Consider the following 25,022-nt stretch of genomic DNA (forward strand, 5'->3'; position numbering starts at 1 on the left):
TGTAACTATGGTAACCTTAACAATGAATGTGACAAGTTTGCAACGTCACTTGTAAGGAATAACAGCATAATTTGTACTATAGAATAACTGGTTTGTTCGTTCAATGCATGTGTCAGACATTGCCATATAAGGCAACAGTATCCTTACCTGCCCAATTCGAAGGAATTCGGCTTGTCGTTGTTCTTCTTTACGACTTCGCCCCCCTCTCTGTGATTCGGGAATGACATCACTGAAGGATCTTTTGTTTAGCATGTTCTGTACAAAAAAGTGTATTTAATCAATATCTTATGATATATAGCATATTAGCATTTCAGTCACACACACACAAACACACACACACACACACACACACACATACACACACAGACAGTTGGACAACTTAATTTCTAACATATATAGGGATACAGATTAATATCGGTCCATGTATATTTGACAGACTGTAAGTAGACTATCGTCCATGTCTATTTGACAGACTGTAAGTAGACTATCGTCCATGTCTATTTGATAGACTGTAAGTAGACTATCGTCCATGTCTATTTGACAGACTGTAAGTAGACTATCGTCCATGTCTATTTGATAGACTGTAAGTAGACTATCGTCCATGTATATTTGACAGACTGTAAGTAGACTATCGACCATGTCTATTTGATAGACTGTAAGTAGACTATCGTCCATGTCTATTTGACAGACTGTAAGTAGACTATCGTCCATGTCTATTTGACAGACTGTAAGTAGACTATCGTCCATGTCTATTTGACAGACTGTAAGTAGACTATCGTCCATGTCTATTTGACAGACTGTAAGTAGACTATCGTCCATGTCTATTTGACAGACTGTAAGTAGACTATCGTCCATGTCTATTTGATAGACTGTAAGTAGACTATCGTCCATGTCTATTTGACAGACTGTAAGTAGACTATCGTCCATGTCTATTTGACAGACTGTAAGTAGACTATCGTCCATGTCTATTTGACAGACTGTAAGTAGACTATCGTCCATGTCTATTTGACAGACTGTAAGTAGACTATCGTCCATGTCTATTTGACAGACTGTAAGTAGACTATCGTCCATGTCTATTTGACAGACTGTAAGCAGTGTATCGTCCATGTCTATGTCTCTTGATAATCTGATACGCATATAAAACGCCATTTTATAATTTTAGTGTTTTTAGTGTCTGACTAAAAATCCTTTGAGTCGTACAGTAGCTTACCTTACTGACTTCGGGTAAGAGTTCTTGCTGTAAATTCTTGATAAGCATGTCTAATGTACGCTGTCTTTTGTTGGCAAACGTTGGCGTGTTGAAGGCTGCCTTCTCTCCATTTATTACTAGAAATAAATAATTACTACAAGTTATGGTAGTCTTGGTGTGGGTCCACGTCGGTAAAATATAATAACACAAATGAGATCCAAAATATGTACGCGCACACATACCAACAGTAAAATAAGGGTTCTGATTTCAAATACGTCTCAAACTCATCAACAATAAATTCACCAAGGAGAAAAAAATATTGCAATGTATGGGAAACTATAGAAACGGATGGTTGAAGTAAAGAAGACTCTTAGCGAAGACTTTCATTGGGCAGTCAGGTATTTAGTTACAGATGATATGCTCTCCAAGGTGATTGAGCACTCTACTTGGCGAAAGAAGAATGAATGAATATATATATATATATATATATATATATATATATATATATATATATATATATATATATATATATATATATATATATGTGTGTACACACACACACACACACACACACACACACACACACACACACACACACACATATATATATATATATATATGCATACACACATTCTGTATTCGGTAGTATATTAGGTATATAACTTGGATGAAGGTGTTTCACTGACATAAGGTGTCTCACTGACATAAGGTGTCTCACTGACATAAGGAGAACAGTACGCATTAGGCTTAATTCAAGAAATAAGGAAGTTGTAATTCAAGAGTTTCAAGCTTTTGCAGTCTTCAAACAATTGACACAGCCTGTCAAGGTCTTGTTTTATATAAGTAGTTGGCAATGTATAATGACAGTTGCTAAGGAAATAGTGGGACGATTGTTCTTCTTATGGCGGGTTGCTGATGTGGTTGGCCAGGTAGAATTTACTTTCGTAAAGGGACTCAGATCTTTTGCAGTTGAAGTTGAATGTTTTTGTTTCTTTGTGTGGTGTCCGCTGATTGCTTTGTTTTTCACAAAGGAAATGTGAAGATCAGTTATAGTTGTATGGAAATTATTACAAGTATCATCAAGTTCATTAACAGAGAAACCTAAAAATAAATTGCAACCGAAGAAATCGTGATCAACGCCTCCTTGACGTAGGTTGTCTGTCCACCATCGGCATTTACAACGTACAAGGAAAAACAGATAACAAGAACACAAAGCAGTACCTCGATTTCACATAGAATACATTAAAATTACGGTTCACAAACCATAAACATATAAAAGACGTGAAAACAGCATAGATCTAATACATTTGGATCCTGAATGAAAAGTAATTATCATGTAGCATTATGTGACCATAACAACCACCAGAACAGCAGAATACACAAATGGACCGTAACGATGTAATTTGTGTTTAACCACAGGACACATGTAATTGATTGATTGATCAATTTATTTATTGATTATTATTTGGTTGAATGATTAATCTCTAATCTTATAATTGCCAAGAGATCAGTTACATTAATACTTTGCTTTATCTCTTATCTTCTGGGAAATTATCCCACTCATTCATGCATTAACTAGTATATACTCTTTCTTCCTTGTTAGTGCATCTTTCTTCCTTGTTAGTGCATATTTCTACAATGTTACTGAATGTTTGACTGTTTGTCCAGTGTAATAATCACCCTGTAGATAGGAGATCAAGCAAATTCTCTTTTTAACTGAACCCTACTAATTATGAGACAAGGGGTGTTTTAATTTAGATAAGAATAGAAGAACGGACATGTCGGTAAGATGTCTTTATTGACTAGAGAATTATATACAGCTGAAAGAGAGAAAAGTAGCCAGGGAAAGAAGAAGAAAAGTTTCATATCACCACAAAGAGCAATCGGTCAATTGATCATTATCACACACAAAATAAATTTTATTTCACCACAAATCATCACAAATCATTAAATCGATCAATCATTCAACCAAATAATAAATCAATCAATAAATTGATCGATTGATTAATCAATCGATCGATCAATCAAGTACATGCTCACTGCGCCCTGTGGTTTAACTGAAAACCAAACTACTCAACAACAAAAAATACCGCCAATGGCGTTGTAGCACAACTGTACACTTTTTATAAATGTTTATCCATATGCTAGTCCATGCTAACAATAGGTTGCCTATCCAACCATGTTGCTATCTTTGCGATATATGCGATCATTTGGCTTTTGCTATGGGCGTGGTCACGTTGCTCGATATATAGGCATACATTTTTGAATGTTTTTGTTCACCTGTGTATGAATTCCTGATATTATCTTTGCAATATACCGTTTGGCTGTTACAATGGGCGTGGTCATGGTTGCTAGGGATATTTGCATACATTTTTTAAAAATGTTTACTCACTTGCCTACCAGAAGATGTTGTTATTTAACCAAAATACACTGTTGCTAAGGGTGTGGTCATGGTTTCTAGGGCCAATTTTGTCAACATACTTTGAAGAAAATCTGCAGAATAACACTTTCAGACTCATTGATCAAGTACTTTTTGAGATATAAGTCTTTAACCAAAAATGAGCATTTTTACTCCTAATTTGCATATCACTCATGGAATCATTGCATGCTTAAAATTGCTTCTTCCATACATCACTAAATGCATTCACATTAAATTTCAGCCCAATATGCTCAGTGGTTTTGGAATTGTAGATTTTTGACCAAAAAGACACATTTTTCGCCCTAATTTGCATATCACTGATGGGACCATCATATCATGAACAATTCTTAGTAAAAACACTCTGAAGAATGTTTCAGCCAAATTTCAGCCCAATCTGCCCAGTAGTCTTTGAGTTTAAGTTTTTTGACCAAAAATCACATTTTTTTTACCAAAATCACAAACCAGTGGTAAGATCATTTTGATTTGAGCAATTTCCTAACTAGACATCCAAGGTAATGGACAAACCAAATATCACGGCAATCGGTTCAGCGGTTTTTGACTTTAAGTTGTACACACACACACACACACACACACACACACACACACACACACACACACACACACACACACACACACACACACACACACACACACACACACACACACACACACACGTCCACACAGACAGACAGACGCCGGGCGATGCCTATAGCACTACTGAACCTCAGTTCAGGTGTGCTAAATATCTGAGTGTATTTCGAAGTGTCACCATGAAAATAAATTCTACCTAGCCAACCTCATTCTCTCAGGAAGTAGACCTGGCCGACTATCTCCTTAGCAATACCCATTATTATGCTATGACATTAATATTACCAACTTTAAATATGAAATGAGGCCTCGACAATCTGTATTAGTTATCATGAGTTACAAATTGTGACTTCCTAGGTTAATTACTATACATACATACATACATACATACATACATACATACATACATACATACATACATACACACGTACACACGTACACACGTACATACGTACATACGTACATACATACATACATACATACATACGTACATACGTACATACATACACACATACATACATACATACATACATACATACATGCATACATACACACGTACACACGTACATACGTACATACGTACATACATACATACATACATACATACATACATACATACATACATACATACACACGTACATACGTACATACGTACATACATACATACATACATACATACATACATACATACATACATACATACATACACACATACATACGTACATACATACATACATACATACATACATACCTACATACGTACATACATACATACATACATATATACATACATACATACATACATACATACATACATACATACATACATACATACATACACACATACATACATACGTACATACGTACATACGTACGTACGTACATACATACATACATACATACATACATACATACATACATACATACATACATACATACATACATACATACATACATGCATACATACATACACACGTACATACGTACATACGTACATACGTACATACGTACATACATACATACATACATACATACATACATACATACGTACGTACGTACGTACATACATACATACATACATACATACATACATACATACATGCATGCATGTATGCATGCATACATACGTACATACATACATACATACATACATACATACATACCTACATACATACATACATACATACATACATACATACATGCATACATACATACATGCATGCATGCATACATACATACATACATACATACATACACACATACATACATACGTACATACGTACATACATACGCACATACATACATACATACATACATACATGCGTACATACATACATACATACATACATACATACATACATACATACACACATACACACACATGTATATCGAATTAGACTTATTTATTCTAATTATGGTGGTCTATTCATTCAATATCATGTTTTCCATTGTATTCTACTCCAGTGATTCCTCGATACGTACAATTGGAATGTACTTACGTTTTACAAGTAGGAAGTCGTTTTACAAGTAGGAAGTCTCTAAATTGAACATGATCTTTGAAGACAGGTGGGGAAGGTAATGGCGGACCAAACAACGGAACTGATTCCTCAGAAAATACAGACAGCCTGGAAGAACAAAGCAAATTCATCAAATTGGAAATTTGTATTTAATGAAAAGGTTTTTCTTTCAATTATTCACGAATCTTTTCCCTTGCAATTTCTACACAACGTACAATTACTTTTTGTCGATTTCCTTTTTCAATATAATTGTTACATGATATGTTATTTGGATACATTACTATATCTAAAGAGTATTTGAACGAAGCCACACATAAAACTGTTATACTCACTTATAGCTATCGTCTTCTGTGTTGTACGTCACAAGTGCGAAAATATCTGTACTTTAGTTAAGAAAGGTACATGGCGTGTATATGAAATCTCAATGACACATGAATAATAATGAAGAGGAAAATTGACCACATAAAATACAAATACACGACACAGCGCTAAACAAGGTCTATCTGACTTATTTTTTAATCCATTTAATATTGGTACTGAAGCAAAGTCGACATAGGTTTTATTACCGATTATACCACAACCATAGATACAGACATACAAAGAGACAAAAACATAGATACAGACACAGACACAAATATACATATAGACACAAATATAGATATAGATACAGACACAAACATAGATATAGATACAGATACAAACATAGATATAGATACAGATACAAACATAGATATAGATACAGACACAAACATAGATATAGATACATACACAAACATAGATATAGATAGACACATAGATATAGATAGACACAAATATAGATATAGATATAGACACAAACATAGATAGACAGACACATATAGACACAGACACAGATATAGTTATAGACAGATAAACACAGATATAGATATATACACAGATACAGACACACATAAAGACATAAAGATATATACACAAACATATATATATATATATATATATATATATATATATATATATATACAAACACAGATGTAGACACAGACACATATATAGACATATAGACACTGACACAAATATAGATATCGTCGCAGACACACACACACACACACACACACACATATATATATATATATATATATATATATATATATATAGACACAAATATAGATATAGACACAGCCATAGATGTAGACACAGACACAAATATACATGTAGACGCAGACACACAAATATAGCTACAGACATAGACACAACCATAGATATAGACAACCATAGATAATGACTTAGACACAGACACTGACATAAACATAGATATAGATATATACAGAGACATATAGACATATATATAGACACAAACACAGATACAGACATAGACATAACCATAGATATAGACATAGACATAGAAACAACCATAGATAGACAGACACTTACACAAACAGGGCTACAGATATAGATATAGACATAGATATAGACAGAGATAGACACAACCATAGATACAGACATAGACATATACACACATACAGAAACATATATATAGAGACAGACATGGACACAAACATAGACAGACTAAGACACAACACAGATACAGATATAGTTACAGACACTAAAAAGACATAGATAAAACATAGATATAAACATAGATATAAACATATACAGCGTACAGGCACAAATATAGACACAGATAAAGACAAATATAAGCAATAAAGGATACGTGTGAAGTGTGATTTAATCATGGAAGGTTTAAATGTTGGCAGAGTATCAGGATCATCTGTTTCTTGGAAAACTATAGTGACAATATCATTACCGATATGCCTCTTTCTTTCTACCTGTAAACGAACAAAAATGACATAAAACAATCTTAATTGAACAGGAGTAATGAAGAATAAATAAACAAACAAACAAACAAACAAACACACAAACAAACAAACAAACAAACAAACAAACAAACAAACAAACAAACAAACACGAAAAAAACACCCACATCACATCAACATTTCTGTTGCCATGTCTATTGAATGAGGAAAGGAAGGGTGAGGGGTACATATTATGAGTTAATTTATTACTCTAATGAACAGTTTCGTACTAGAGTGAAATTTGCTGTAAGAGTATTTCTCTCCAGCTGGTCCCATGTATTATGAGAGAGACATTCTACAAAATACCCCTCTTAATTGTTGAAAACTTTAGAAATGGAAGAAATGTTTTGATATTGGTTGTAAATATACTGGTTAAATTGGTTAAAGTGTGAACACAAATTATAACAGTTCTTTTTCTAAGATTTCACCAAATGGTAACAAAATTGGTTCTCGTGCTGAAAAAATCTAGTGAAAACCATGAATTCGAAATAATATAGCACAGAGATGTAAACCGATGATGTTAGTGTTTCTCCATGTAATTCACATCATTTTAATATCCCATTGTATAACCCAACTGATTAGCTGTACAAAGATACGCAATTGGAGCGACTTTTCGGTAATAATGAACCAACATGGCTACCCTGTTAAAGTTATAATGTGTCTTGTATGTCGTGTTCAGTAGTTTGTTTTGTCTGCAAGTGCCCTTGAGGGGAAGGTGTTCTCGTACGTAAATGTATTTCTAAAATGCATATATACTTGAGGGTGACTCGCATGATGTGAAAATTGAATTGAAGTCATTCATCTGTCTCTCTAGCAGAAAATTGGACTCTGCGTTTTAAGAGGCATACAGAATAGAGTTGAATATACATTTTCGAAGGAAAATGTTTGAGAAGCTGTGCTTCTCAATTAAACAATATACGTGATCTTGACCCTTGACTTGATAGAATGTACATACCTGTTGTTTGTTATCTTTTGAATAAGGCAACATTGTAGACACATGGAACATTATCTCATGGCCCTCATAAATTGTGTAAATGGAGTCCGTACCCGTTGTGTTACCTGGAATCGCATGGAAAAGTCAACATTAAAATATCGTGCAATATGAAATATGACATTGTTAATTTAGTGTTCGCATTAACCATGGTAACGCATGAGTAGGTATACTTGACACTCAAGTAATCTTTACATTAGGACACCTTTTAATGATTTCAATATGGTTTATCTGTATGCAATTCAAACCTGGTGTAGTTTCTGTGAATTTGCAAACTCATATTACATAATAAAAGACTGGAGACTGGCACTACTACAGTTTCTGTCAGTACCTTGGTCCTTGCAAATTTGATTTAATCATTAACGATGAACTGAAGACATGATTAAATTACAAGAAATAGTATTTACGTTAACGAAAACATATCACAATAACGGACAATCGTTTGTTATTTTCTCTGTGTTAAGTAGCTTGACAATAGCAATGGACGGTGTGTATCCAACATTGATCGATCATGATTTTCTTCAGAAAACAACTCTAGAAGGGAAATCAATCTTTGAATCTAATAAACTGTTGTTAAACGTTGACAATTCTAATAGTTGATGAAACCTGCAATGACTCTGGGTAATGTGTTTGTGACTGCGTCTACCAAATACATTTGATCTGTTTTGTTTTGTTTTGTTTTCTTTTGTTTTGATGTTAGAGTTTATCCCCTCCCCCCCGCCAACCGTATATTGATGTTTTGTATCGATTCTATTGAACTGATATATAGTAAAGTAGCAAAGTAGCAAAGTAGCAAAGTGCACCAAACAAGGTATGAGTTGTGATTGGGAGATTACATTCGATTATCAATATATTTCAAATGTATTCTTACGACGTCGGAGATATAATAGGTTCTCAAACTGAGAGACGATATGTATGGATGGATCGGTACTTTTAGGAACGTAATTCAAAATAAGAAACTTGTGGTGCTGTCGTAATAGCCATAGCTAACATTAGAGGAACATATCATCACTTACGAGTGGTGTAAATAGCAACATTAAAATAAACTTAAAGACAGAACTGCCCTATATAAAGAGGATTATGGCTAATCTATGCAAATGCGGGAAATTCAAACTGCTGTACAGAGCACTAGCTTCTGGATCTTGTTTTCAGCATTTTTTCTGTGCTTCGAGAAACACACAGGTCACGTATCATGTACAAATTGTTTGTGAATGTCGTAGGATGGTAACTTGATACACAAATTAGTTGAAAATCAGTCTGTTTGTTTCATAGAATGAAAAAAACCTCTCCAAATGAGACAAATTCCCCTGCAAACAGCTGCCTAGATTGTGTGTCATTCAGGATTATTCAAATATGCGGCATTTGCATGTGAAAAACCCAGATATAGGGAATGTTTATATTTTGGTGATTACATGCCAGTGAGTCATCACAAGTTCTCCAGCTCCAAACATACAGTCAGTCATATGCAAAATAGGGTCCCAGGCACTGCCAGTTGCATGTTTAAGTAGCATGGAAGTAAAAGCACCAGGTGTGTTATCTTACTGTAGGTCCACACCATTTGAACTAGTCACTCCCTGACATTGCCAATTACAGAAACATGATTACAATGACATGTGAATTGGCCTAACATGTACTGTTTTTTAAATAATCCCTAATGATCGACATCTTTGCAACAACTTTACTGTATTTCTCTAATACAAATGTTTTAAATACAACATAGCTCGAGTCCGAGTTTGTAACGTCAATAAAGTGCAAAAACCCTCTAAAATTGTGTAAGAGGTTTGCTATTGTACGTACAGGAAGTGATTTTTAAACACACTTTTACCTTTTAACAATTCCTTTTTGCAAATTATTGAGGTACAAACATGGATTTGGGTTATATTGTTGTACATTGTTTTTTTCAAGAAGCGAAATGCAGTAAATTTGTTTCAATAAAAAAGTTTAAAATACAAGTGTAGATACCCTCATCCATATGACCACTTTAAGAAATTAAAATAGCTTACTTTTGACGTCAAGCCCGGCGTTGAATCTGTCCCATCCCTTTAACCTTATCATATCACCGAGAAGGCTGACGAATTTGTTGAAGGCTACACTTCCATTTTCTAGATTGAAATGATAAGACGGTTTTAATAATTGAAGTGGTTGTCAGGCAATATCTTTAAGGAAGAGGAGAGAATATGTTGTACACAAACTTTATACTGTGAAAACAAAGCCTGTGATGAATGACATTGACACAATCGGTGTCATATCTTGAAAATGAATGTATAAATCAGTCAATATTTTCAAATTGAACAATTAATCATTTAGGTAAACATCAGTGCATATTAGAATCAGTCTTTGGAAGTGTACAAAGTCTGCCTCAATCATTACCACACTGCAATGTTACATAGTGCACTTATAGCCATAACTAATATAATATCAAAGTGACAGTCTTGGTTTTAAAGACGACATCATGTCCAGAGAAAAGAGAATTTAATAATAAAAAAAATAATGGTATTGTTGTGAAACAGGAAACTACTTGTAGACTAACAACAGAGTAATATTTATTCCTATGCCTTACTTTCTACAAACATCTATACACTATAGAATAGTATCAACGAGTAACTTTTCACTTCCTTAGAAAAATAAAATGTGACATATATTGTCAGGTGTATGAATTAACATCCATTCTAAAGTATGGCTTTCCTCTAGAGGGCAATTATGCTAATTCAAAACTGTTGCTAGTAATGCTTTGCCACATGAGACCATGCCATGAATACAATAAGACCCCTTCAACTAAATTGAAAAGACGGAAAGTAGAAGTGGAGAGATTCACAACGATGTGTTAGCTCATCAAATGGCCATCATGCCTCCCTTTTGAAAGTTATTCTAAAGAAGTTGTTCACAATAACCATATAAGCGGCATTACCATTACTGAACATTTCATCGTCAGAGGTCTGCCCTCCTTCTGCGTACAAGACACCAAACTTGAAATTTACAGAGCCTTCCTGCTCTTCTAGGAGCAATAATTCCTGAAATTAACCAAGAAAAATAAGAACTTTTGCATAGTAACCAATGATATCTTACTTCATATAACGTAAGCTGGCAACAATATAAATGATAAACCATGCATATGAAATACAAATCTAACTGATCTATTTCACGGTTAGCTCAAGATTTAATGAAGAGGTGCAAACATTGTCACGTCTATTTGATTAAGGGAAGGCGAGTTAAACAATCCAGCCCACTTTTCGTTCACTTAAAGATCAATTCATGACTTCACAATAAAGAATATTTTATGGTTCATTTTTGTTGATGTTATCGTTCAAAACGCCACTTGGGAGCTGCAACGTGGCAACCATATTGAATTTCCGAAGTTGTATGCGGAATTATAAAGTTTATATATAACGCGTCAACAAGCACTATCAGTCGAAGTAAAAGGCACTCTCCTAAAATCCCCAGATTTAAACTGAATGCCTCCCGTAAGGGTAAAATCATTCTAAACGATAGCTATTATACATGATGTATCACTTGGTTAATTAGAAAATTCAATATATGAAACTATATGAAATTTGAAGCTTGCATAGTTAACATATTGCCTAATTAAAACATAATAGATTATGCGAATTACCCATATAGCTAATGATTTGCAACATTAAGCCTTAAATGACACATGCACTCCTTTACCATCAATACATGTACTAAAGTATCTGAAATTTAAAGCATGAATTAGAAAAGATATTGCCTAATTATCAAAATGATTATTGATACAAATTAGGTATACCAATAATAACTACATCATCACGTATGATTTATTATGGTTGCTGCATGTACCAAGTTAAGTGAAATTTTAAGTTTGCATTCAGAAAGCTATATCAACAACTTCAAAGGACAGGTGCGCATTATTGTAGGGTTGATATATCAAACTACATGAAATTTGAAGCCTGCATTCTTAAGATAAAGCGTAACTACAGGAAGTCATTGATCATGCAATTTTCTATTAAACCTGTAAGCTACATCAACAAACTTTATAGCACATGTATGTGCTTTGTTATGGTTAACTTATGCACTAAATTATATTGAATTTGAAGTACGCATTCTTAAGATATAGCCTAATTACTAAAAATCCATTAATTATGTAAATTATTCATTAAAATTAAAATCTGTACACACAAAATGTATAGGTCACACGCGTTTTGTTATGGTTAACGTATGTACCAACTTATATTGAATTTGAAGTATCCATTCCAAAGACATAGCCTAATTATTAGAAAATCATTAATTATGCAAATTACTAATTAATGTTGATTTGATGTTTACCATAATCTAATCAGTTCTTGCCATTGGCATATAAAAGATGTGCAGGAAGTTTCATCAGAATCGATTCTGTAGTTTTTGAGATATCCTGTCCACATACATATTATTATTTATTTATTATTAATAATATACATACATACTTACATACATGCATACATTACATACATACATACATACATACATACATACATACATACATAACATACATACATACATACATACATACATACATACATACATACATACACAAACACGGACACACAGACAGACAAAGGCACAACATAACACTCCCTTACGGGAGGTAAAAATATGACTGTACATTTCGAACGTTTCATTTTATAGTAAAATTATAGACAGTATAGTGCCCTATGTAGGTTATAATAGACAATTTAAGATTTTCAATATTATGTATGCAATGGAATGGAATACTCAATTCTAGGCTGTGCGCATGTGGTGATAGAAGCAATCTTGTATCATGCGCGATAATTAATATTTATGAAGTGCTTGCGGTGTATTGTGTTTGAAGCGACTGAACATTCGGCAGGAAATGTATTGTTTCTACTTGAGGTACAGAATGATACTGCCATGTTGTTACCTTAATAGGACTCTCTTTTACTATGTATGTATGTATGTATGTATGTATGTATGTATGTATGTATGTATGTATGTATGTATGTATGTATGTATGTATGTATGTATGTATGTATGTATAAATATATATATATATATATATATACAAATAAAAGAATTAGAAGACGAGTCTGTTATTTCACTATTGATTTACACTATTGTCTGTTTCACCAAAAGGATAATCAGATGTATGGGTGAGCGGATGGACTCGCTGACTGTGTTTGTACAGTGCAAGGTTGTGTGTGTGCAGTCAGGTGGGTCATTAATGGCTAGAAGAAGCCTGAATGACGCATATAAGAAATATATATATATATAAGAAGATACCACGTTACTTCAAGTTACAAAGGAAATACAACAGTGAACAGACTTCGAAACGTTAGCATTTATTTCAAAGAAAATAGTGTCACCAAGACATTCATTAATGCATTAATGTTGTAATAATTTCTATAAAAAGTGATATAATTTGTATGGATGTTAAGGACTCTCATCTATACAGTGTCACTTTTGGATATCATGGACATTATTAATTGCCCGATTAAATGTTTAGAATCAAGAGATATGCGCATACATGTCAATCAAAATCAGATTTTCTCTTAACATTGAAATTGAAACTGGAAATACTACAGTATTATCTTAGTGTGATACATTTGGATACATATGTAAATGTAAAAAAAAAATAATCCCATAGCACATAACCGTTTGACTGACTTTGCAATTATCCAATTGTCGAATTCGCGAATATGGCTTTGTATTTATGAAAGAGATAAATGCCCACATACCTTCTGAATTTCCGGATTAAAGATTTCTTTTGGCCCCTTGTCTATCTTATTCATTTCAAAACGACTGTATAAACAGATAACGTGTACATGAATTAGCAATTTGTTATTAATGCACCTCGTGTAGTATATGTCATTCGAACTTAAATAGATTACGTAAAAAGATGGAAAGACTTTAACTGTTTAACTCTATATTCTCTTGTTTGATACAATCGTACAAGTAAGCCCAGCACAGGATTGTAGGATGTGTCCTAAAAATAAATGAGTTATTCCCTCTGAGATTAAACTATTCGATGATTTTTAAATATGCTTTTAGCTACCTTATCTAAAATCTTATTTTATCGAAAGAAATAGCTCCATCATCGCTCTTGTGGGAATTCAGTAAACGTGATAAACTATACAGTGGGTCTAATGCATATTTATTATTATGCCCCCACAATCAAAAACTAAGAATTTCAGAAAAGATAAAAGATGGCAATTATTCTTTTGGAAATCCACTCTACGATATATCCAAATGTCAGCTATATTATGAAATGGCAAGCCATCAGAGGCTTACTGGTCATTGATAGAAAATGAGGGTATTATGATATAATCATGTATTTGACTTGGGAATAAAATCAATATATTGAAGGGTAATAATGCTCAAAATTTAATCTATATTTATATTCGAGACTTATTTTCTTTTAGAATACTAACAGCAATGTGGGATAAAATTGTGAGATATATATGAACAAAATTGGTCATACTTTAATTAGCAGGACAAGATTGAAGTTTCACCCAAATATAACCCATCGTCATCTCTCACACAAGGATTATATATAAAGTGCGAGCCTCATTTTATTTACAGCAATCGTCGGTATGATTGTTTGGGTATAATAAACATTAAACCGGCCCTTTCATTTAAATTACTCAAAGTGAATTGGGAGTCAACAAAAAGTTAACTTCAAATGCTGTGGCTAGCTGACGGATTTATATTTCATAGACTAAGTATTATAAAAGGAAATGACCGAAAAAGTACAATTTACTGGCAAGTAATAAACTCACAATAGCAACCATTCGTAGAAAAACATTTATATTGCATCAAGCTGATAATTGGATTACTTGCATAGCTACTTACTTGAGAATTGACTTGACAGACAATGGTTTCGTTGGGTTGAAAGGGATGCAAATTTTCTGCGTTCCCTGAAAACAAATAAAAAAAGAAGTCATATAGAAATCGCCGCCATTTAATATATTAATATTTCTGTGATCAACGATTCCTAAATGCTAAATGCTAATCTATTGATTACACAGCCTTCTAGTTAATGTCAATCCAATACTGTGCTTATTTTAAACAATGTAGTAATATATCACTAAATTATGTCTTCATATTGTTGTATTCGACTATTTAAGTATGGAACGTTTAGAAACAAAAATGAACCTTTGCTATTTTCATCCAAATCATTTCTCGTGTTGTAAAAGCAGCGCATGCAAACAAAACTTTACCATACATTTTCATATATATATTAAAAGCCGCGGGCATTAATATGATAAGTACTGTTTCAAGATCCTAATTCATTCAAAATCAAAGGGCATTATCGGCTTCTGAGGTACAAACACAATAAGGAAATTTAAATCTAACCTGAATGGATATTCTTATACTATATGACACAAGATAAATTTAAAACACAATGCTTATTTCACAACATCATGTAGTTTCGGGGCTAGTAAATTAATCGAATTAATGACACATCGCAAGCCTTGTTTATCAAATAAGTTCCTCTAGAGGATCTTTCCTTGAAAAAAGCTAAATAAATCTGTTAGGGCACCGTCCTTCATTTTGAGCAGTGCTCAAATAATATCAACCAACCAATGAAAGCTATTTTATAAAAAAAACCCTGTTAAACGAATATGAGCGGAAGTGATTACAAGGAGCAACGACTTTAGAGGCCAACATCGATATCACCATGGAAACGGCTTAGTGTTTAGTCAGCTTCATTTTTCAACGCATTCATGAAAATAAAAAGGTCAAGGTGTCGAACATACGTCACATCTCAAAGTGTATTATTCATACACATGGCCGCTTTCAAGAATCTGATCGTATTAATTGGCTTCCCGGAAAAAGGAGAGGTTTCGCGACAATGATTGAACAAAAACAAAACGGGAACAATTCTCTCTCGCAGAAACATTGTCACTTATAAAATATTATATATTGTACATTACTTATTATAATGCAAGATCAAGATATTAAATCTGAATTCTTCATAACTGTTTAGAACTAATTGTGACGGAGAATCTTCAAACAGTAATGAACGCTCTTATTCATTCTATATGACGTTATGGACTTGAGGATTATTGTCGTGAACAGTTTTTAAGGGAACTGTTGGTGGCCATCTCAGATAGCAACAAAACCATTTCATTCGTCAACAATTTGTGTTTTGTCTAGTCTACTTTCTTGTTTATATCTCATTTCCAGACAGAAAATACTCAAAGTGTACTGAATCAATATACACCCGATATTGGTCCCTTACAATGCATTCTTTTCAGATATTAACATATCTGCATGATATACTGTTTTATTGTTTACTCCATCTGGACTGCGTTGGCATTGTATGATGTTTGTGATTGACATCTTAAATTTGTATTATGCGAAAGGTAGGAAGTATGATATAGTTAAGCCCTAGAAGCGGGAAATGAGGTCAAAGAGACCTGTCAAGTGACTGGTTTTGATATTACACGAATCATTACTCAAAAGAGAGTATATTTTGTAGCTCCTCTGATATTCTCAAGAAGTACGGAATTCTGAGTTGCATTACCGTTTTTCTCCATAGTATTGCTCTGTACTGTGGCACATTGTGGTTATTGGCGTCGGTTAACACTACGGACAGAAAGAATGCATTCTTGTCCGCGTCAGCACCAACATAGTTTTGATGAACTATTGAAAGTGAGAAGAAAAAAAACATGCACACGTGAGGATTAAAGTCAAATGTCTTTTTTTATATTGAAAGGTCAAAGGTTGCTGAAAGATTCATACAGAACGTGTCATTTACCGAAGCGACAGCTAAGCAGGAAACAAGATGCATAATTTATAATGCAGAATACGATGTGTTAGGTATATGATATTCTCATTCATGTATTTAAATCTAATCCGTACGTCAGAATATTTGCCTGACGCATTTATATTGGAAATTGGTGCTATCTCAACGTGTCATTGACAATAGGTTTAAGTGTTCACCAAAATTATTAGGAATGTATTGTCGTTTAATACACCACTGAATTTCGAGATTATACGGCAATTTCATTGTGTCTTTCACTGTACAATTAGACTTCAAATATTCGATAAGGTTAGCTTTGATAGCCAAACTGATTCGTGTGACCCAGTTTAATCAACATCTATTGTACATTAAATTTTACAGGAGTAACACTCGGAAAGTATGGTAAATACAACATCTACATGCATACTGAGACATAGCCTATGGAGAAATAAATTTTGGGAATATTGTGCGAATATGAGGATGTGTTTTATGCCATGTTCACACACCATAAATATAAGTGTGTATGTAACATACATGTAAAAAGTTATAGATATAACGTGATCTGAGTCTTTCTATTTTTTCGCACAAATGCAAGATATTATGTCTAGACTTGTTAACGTTGCTGAAACATGTTAAATAATAAAGCTTCAATCAATACTGTAGATCAGTAAATATTGTTAAACACATTAATTTTGCATTATACAGACTACGTCCCACTCAGGCACCCGTTGAAAGTATACTCACGTTTTCCCAGGAAATACTTAAAATACCACCTTGTCTGGTATTCCGGATTTTCTAGGTGAATATCAGTACCCGTTCCGGCGTTTGGAATCTAGTTTAAATAAAATAAACGATATAGGTAATACAAACACTTCCGTTTTAATTGAACATATCAACGCAAAGAACATCGGAAGAGGAGTTAGTCGTAAATATATGATGTAAAAACTGAGAAATAGCGGCCCATTTTAATGGGGAGTAGAATATATGTGGCCACTTCAACATGAACAGGGATATTGCAGCAAAGTGGCATATTTGTTGGAAAATAACTCTAATTGTAGGAACCCTTAAAAGACGGCAAGTGTAAGAATACTGTGTAATGATTGCCCAATTATCATATATGTGGGGGTTCATTCCTTGGGCTTACAAAGTGGCAACAACAACTGTACCAAGTATCTGAATGAGTGAATGCTTATAATGGATGTACACTTTCATCGTGGAAAGTAGAACTACAGGTTTTACCCTTGACAAAACAAACATGACACTGATGGTATTCTGTTCAATAGGACGAATTATATGACTACACTATCACAACATCTATTGTTGGCTTTCAAATGTATTATCCCAACTGAAGGACTGAAATCAATCCTGGTGACTATCTCCTGTTCCCTGCTTTTTATTTGTGAGTACATGAGTCTTCTTTATTCCTTGGAATAAAAAGAATGAACAAACAAATGTAAACAATGCATTATTTTAAAACAACAACAACAACAACAACAACAACAACAACAACAACAGTAATATAGTCTCTACTGAGTTGATACTTTTGTAGCGTTGTCGTTATTAATTCATTAAAGGTATCAATCTAATTGTATTTAATAATCAAATTATTATTACATTTTGAAACCATTCGAAACATTACAATTGATAACACTTTGCCAATTTGTGTTATTAACAAGTGGACTAAATTTAACAGGCAACTTAACAGGTTTACTCTATGGGGCAAGATTTCTACATCAGCAGAATTATAAATCGCTGTACTCAAACTGCGGCCAGACTGGAGACTTTCTAATCAAGAAGACTAATGAGGTATGCCATGGGCACATCAATGCATATATCCACTTGAATGGATTCTATACACAGATCGAGCTGGTGAGTCGACGATTTTAATAAGAACAGATGCAAGCAGGGTTGATTATGATTATTTATGGAAGGAATCCAAAAGTTACGCGAGCGAATACAATTTCACTAGCTAACATTCATAGATTGATTGAATTGAAGTACTATAGGTCAGGCTATTGCTAGAGGTGACAAGGGGCCAGTACTCGCTATATTCTCACTCTAGTCATTCTGAATAGCACTTGTCAAATGAACCGTATTGAATTTCATGCATGTACTAGCTGAATCCACAGTCACAAAAACAGTGGTGCAAGAAAACGAATATCGTGCATGTACTAGGTGCAGCCATAGTCACTCTATCACAAGGACAGTGGTGTAACAAATTTAACCGATCATGTATGTACTAAGTGCGGACATAGTCACTCTATCACAGGGATCGTGGTGCAGCAATACGAATATCTTGCACGTACTAGGTGCAGCCATAGTCTCTATATCACATTGATCGTGGTATAACAAAGCAGGCGAATATACTCACACTTCTCCTTTGAAATATACCTAAAGTAAATAGCTGACATATTGTACAATTTTATATAAGAATACTCCGTCTAAGTTTCAACTCAGGTCTATTCTGTTCAGTAAAGTTTGTATGGTTATTAAATGTCATTATAAAAACTACAAATAATGTAATGACGTGAAGGTGGAATAAACTGGTACACTGTCATCCTTTCCGTTTGGTACTTACATGGACTTCATCTCGTGGCTCACCATCTTCTACCCTAAATCGGCCGGCATTCTGTATAGCACCACCAGCATCACATGATATGAGCTGAAATGAAAAAAACCCAAATCAAAATCAAAATGAAATACAATATTTACCACAACTAAATAGGAAACAGATTTGATTGAGATATTACTTCAGTACACAACTAGACTGCATAACTGTCCCTCACTCTCACAATTATCGGTGAAATGGATTCGGACAACTCTTCGATAAACAAATAGTCCTTGTTTTGAATTGACTCCGTGCGTATTGATTTGCCATAAGAACTATCCTAAGTTTACCGGATATCTAAGTATGAGTTTCATATTTACAACACGGTCTGTTGCTGGAAAAAAACCATGACGCAAACACCCCGTATCGTGATAAAGGGAGTGTGGTCTGATAGCAATATATTAATGTATGGTTGATAATGCGATGCCTTACATAATATATCGATATATGGTGTTACATTTATATCGATCTATGGTCGATAACGTAATGTCTTAAACAATATATTAATGTCGGGCCGAGTACATGTTTTCCATTAACTCTGTTGGGAATTACCCTTGTCATATTTTGAGATGTAAAGTACAATAGATGGAGTCAATGAAGAAAGTTGGGATAAAGTTAATCGTTCTTGGTGACCATGTTGGCTTATTCGACAATGACGTAACACTACGTATATCTTCATGTTATCCTTAGGTTTATATTATACATTTACTTTCAATAGCTTCTAAACCTTTGAGTCACAACTAGTATCCTTTCCACATAGCACAACTGTTGGGTTATTATCGATCATGGTTGCTAACATATGTACAATCTCATCGATGAAATAAAGGGATGATCTGATGTGCGATTTCAGATGGTGATCTAACACTGTAACACACGGATGATTTGTGAAGACTTTGAGAAAGATTCCATTTGCATGTCGTTAACGGTTCTCGGTAATTGGGTTGGGAATGATGTAGCTAATATACCGGAGGCCAAGCTATCTGTAAGGTGCTTATCACACAAAAAGTGGAATTCGTTTTGTGCGCGAAGATTGAACACCTTACAGCCCAGGGGTCTACACAAAGATTAGAGTAAATTTGTGAAACGAGCCAACTATAAGTTATAAACAACTTAGACGTGAATGAGAACCCTTCATGTAGACACTTTATTACAAGCAGACAATGTGACTATCAACAATGAATATACTTTCGAAATGTCCAGGACTTTGTGTTCAGCATTATTTATTCTTTGTCATTTGATACTTTTATATTTGAATTAATTATTTAATTTATGGAATTACTGTTTTTAGAAAGTTCATTAAGGTGTTAACAAAGGTAGTTTCCTTATAATGATATGCAAAACATTTGAACACTTTGTAAATAGGTAACACAAAGTACAAGGAGATAACTGAATAACAAGTTATGCTTACACATACAATCTAAACTCCACGTGCTTGTTATCATACACCAGGATGTAGCATAAAGTGTCAATACACAGTTGGCTCTTTTCATCAATGCTGGCAATATAAACGGATTCAACACTATAATCAAATTTAAAATTTTGTTTCTCGGTTCGTTAAAAGCATACGTGACGTCACGACAGAAACAAGCGTTCTAGTAAGCTAAAGAATATTGACAGTAATTGTTGACGACATATACAATTATCAGAAAGTTTACAGCTTCTGTTTGTTATAATAACGTCAGCAATTAGGAACAATGTCTTGAGTTGTGTTGGAATGTTGTTAGTTCATATTTTCATCTTACAACTAAGGTAAGCAGGGCAATATGTTGTTACCGCTGATCGACGTTCTCGATCAGATATAATGCATTCCACGCGAAAACATAATTAAAATGTGTTTGCTAGACGCATACAACAATACGCAGACAGGCAAACACATACACATATAGATATACAATAGGAACACACACACTAATCGAATCGAACAATGCACTTCTAAAATGTTTGATTTTTCCTGTGTACCTTGAGTTGGGGATTTTGTATATGGGACAACTGATAAATTGTTTAATACTGTGGCGTGGTATTAATACAACTACCAGTTGTGTAAATGTTCATAATAATGATAAAAGGTGTCTACCTATAATAATGATAAAAGGTGTCTACCTATAATAATGATAAAAGGTGTCTACCTGTACCAAGGTAAAACTGTCTTGTTTGACATTATATCCAGAGTGCCATTTTGGAATAGCATGACGCAAAGTAAGTATTAGGTGTCATTGTACAGCGATGGTATAGATAGACAGATTCGAATACTTTGATCAGGTTTGCCCTGTCTCTAAAGCCTGCAGTGCTACTAAAGTCTCCCTTATCATTCCATCACTATGTATTCCAGCAAAGCGTGTAATTAAAGGCGAATTTATAGGTTTCTCAGTGCAATAAATGGTCTCTTAAGACCTCTGATGGTACGATCGCTGTTGGCTAAATGAGCAGCAGCCTCATAATGTCGGAATACAGCTCCACTGTCATAGGACTAATCTGTTGAGGGGAAATCGAGGACTTTATCAACTTTGAGATCAATGGGAATCGGTTATCTTTGGCACGGTTTGTCTGACTGGTCGTCTTTCCTGAGAGAACATTCCATGAATCTTGAATCTCATATTGCCAATTAACTAAGAGATTAAGGGATGTCTGACCTGTATGGTTCTTCCGAAGCCCTTAGTGTGATTATATTTAAGGATGAGCTTACTCTGACCCTAGCTAGGTAACGAGCAAAACAACCTACATGTTTTACGAACGCCTTTTTAACGGGTCATGGTTTGCCAAATGTCAAAAGGTAAAATTGAGTGAACAATGCTTTAGATTATGGTTTATTACACAACATGGAAAGTATAAAGTAGCTGTATTATCAAAATCGATATATGCCTTCGTCAAGCGTCAAATCATTGATAGGTTACAGGATTCACCCCTAGGTTCACATCATGGTGTGACTTTTCACAACCACTACATTTTATAAACCCTTTGTATCTAACCTATGAACATTATCAATGAACATATTCCTCACCACGCATTTCGTTAGTTAGATCATCTACCCAATTTCATGCGTGTTTACGAATCACTCCGTTCAGTACCAATACTTACACTTGTGGTAACTGAAAAATCATGTAAGTATATAACTAATCTTACTTTATTGTGAAGTCGACGGTAGAAGCAGTACAGATGAAAGGCATCATACATTTGCATTTGTCAAGGCCGATCGTCCTCCTTCCGATATACAGGACTTGCCTAATTCTAAACACCCCAACTGCACTACTTCTTGTTACTTCTTGTAATTTCCTCTTCAACAATGTGTGAATCCTCATCATCACAATAATGCCCATGGATGTAAAGAGGTCAGAAAGATGACGAGGACCGAAGCCAGTCATCAATGAGTGATTTATAGTAGAGTAGATAACAGGGGTATCGTTCAAATTGTGATACAAACATGAAACTTTGCACAAATGTTCTTAATTGGCTATTTTTTTTAATTCATTCGATTGCACATTTGAAAATCCAAGATGGCGGCTATTTTCTAAATGACCGCCAAATCTATCATAAAAATTACGTTATTGGCCTATTCATCAATATAGCTGGCCCTTTAATACGAACTTTAAGACAATTTACAAGTTTTTAAACATTAAATCGAAATTGTAAGGTTTAACCTTGTCAGTCATCTCCGTGTTCTTATTTGGTGTAATCGATAGTAAACAATCAAAATAGTTCCCAATTTTACACTACAGGTAACATGGAAAAACTGATGTGTTAAGTCGATTATCTTGTTTTGAAAGAAAAAAGCTACTTTTTGAATACATAGCGATGTTATTAGAATCGTTATTTACGTGACGATTCCTAGCATGCACGATTTAAATTGATGGTTCACTCAAAAGTGACTGTACACTGACCCTTCGCTAATATATATCTTATATCTCTATTGTACACTGGCTTAACTTTGAATAAAATGTGTCCAGTTAAACATTTTAACTTTTTGCGGTGTAGCAAATTAAAAATTCTTTGTGCGGGAAAGTACAAAAGAAGTGCGCACATGCACTGTGCATTTTCCGCGAGTAACATTAGAAAGTCTCCATCATTTCAAGATAGCAAGTCGCAATAGTGTCAGAGAGTGAAACTCCAAACAAGCGACCTATCGGTCAGAATAGCTCCGCTGTTTTTTTTTTAATTTTATTTTTTATTTTGGTGACACGTAGAAGTGGTTCAGTTCTTCAGCTCTTCACTATGCAGTTTTGTTTTAGCGATGCACTAAAGTGGTTAGTGGTTCATATGATGTCTCACTGTAAAACACATTTTACACAGAAGTTGGTAATGTATTGTACTTTTATACCATAGTCACCAATTTTATAACAAAAATCTACTGTTATGAAAAATTGCACAAAATCTCAGAAAAAAAATGACTGGGAAATGCACACAAGAAAAAGAAAAAAAAAGATGATTTTGAGGTTGGCTATAAATAATTCCATTGTCTTACAGCTTTAACCCTGGGAAATTTTAATGATGAATGAAATAAACTAGGGATCTAAAATAATTTTGAGGCAATTTGAATTTCAATTTTCTAACAAATTTACCAAGTCAACAACATTCAACTTGTACAAGTTGAGTAGATATATATAGGGAAGAAATGTATTAATCGCCATCTTAGTTTCCGGACGGCGACAATCCCCGCCAAGTACCAGAAAGAGAGTCGTTCTGGCAGCCATACGTTACAGTGGTAACACTCGTTCATGTTCTATTACCTTTCATAAAGAAAACACAACGAAATGGTTGAAGTGGTCTTTTTTTTTAAATTTCTTTTCATCACAACAACAAAATCTGCGTGATCAAAAGTGTTGTAAACTAAACCAGAAAGAATTATAGGACTGGCTAAACTTCCCGATGAACTGGAGTAAGGTCCAAGTCCAAGTAAGCCTCGATAGTACGTGAGAAAATCGTTTCAAACTAGCGATACAACTTTAAAAATATAACTTGACATGTCTTCATTTGTTAGATTTATACAATTCAAGACGCGTTTTCACTCGAAAACAACAATTCTGTGAATAATGACACTCTGAACGCAGCGATTTCTCGGACGATGTTACCACTGTAACGTATGGCTGACAACGACTTGCTTCCGGGTTAGTCCCTCGTGCATCCGGGTACCTGGGGTTGTCGCCGTACGGAAACTAAGAAAGATGGAA

General features: G+C 34.2%; 1 protein-coding gene across 1 annotated transcript in view; it reads right to left on the reverse strand.

The window, feature by feature from the left end:
• Window positions 1–25,022, reverse strand: part of LOC144441507 (GTPase-activating Rap/Ran-GAP domain-like protein 3) — a 137,328-nt gene that overhangs the window by 20,997 nt on the left and 91,309 nt on the right. Inside the window, exons 3-15 of the mRNA XM_078131092.1 lie at window positions 19,831–19,914; window positions 17,997–18,084; window positions 17,034–17,152; window positions 15,356–15,420; window positions 14,242–14,305; window positions 11,445–11,547; window positions 10,540–10,638; window positions 8,501–8,604; window positions 7,404–7,518; window positions 6,046–6,091; window positions 5,703–5,821; window positions 1,211–1,326; window positions 148–255 (exon numbers count right to left, since the gene is read on the reverse strand). Of these exons, the coding sequence (XP_077987218.1) occupies window positions 148–255; window positions 1,211–1,326; window positions 5,703–5,821; window positions 6,046–6,091; window positions 7,404–7,518; window positions 8,501–8,604; window positions 10,540–10,638; window positions 11,445–11,547; window positions 14,242–14,305; window positions 15,356–15,420; window positions 17,034–17,152; window positions 17,997–18,084; window positions 19,831–19,914 (1,230 nt within the window). The remainder of the gene's footprint in view (window positions 1–147; window positions 256–1,210; window positions 1,327–5,702; window positions 5,822–6,045; window positions 6,092–7,403; window positions 7,519–8,500; window positions 8,605–10,539; window positions 10,639–11,444; window positions 11,548–14,241; window positions 14,306–15,355; window positions 15,421–17,033; window positions 17,153–17,996; window positions 18,085–19,830; window positions 19,915–25,022) is intronic.

The sequence above is a fragment of the Glandiceps talaboti genome, chromosome 10, assembly GCF_964340395.1.
Source record: "Glandiceps talaboti chromosome 10, keGlaTala1.1, whole genome shotgun sequence".
In the NCBI taxonomy this organism is placed as follows: Eukaryota; Metazoa; Hemichordata; class Enteropneusta; family Spengelidae; genus Glandiceps; species Glandiceps talaboti.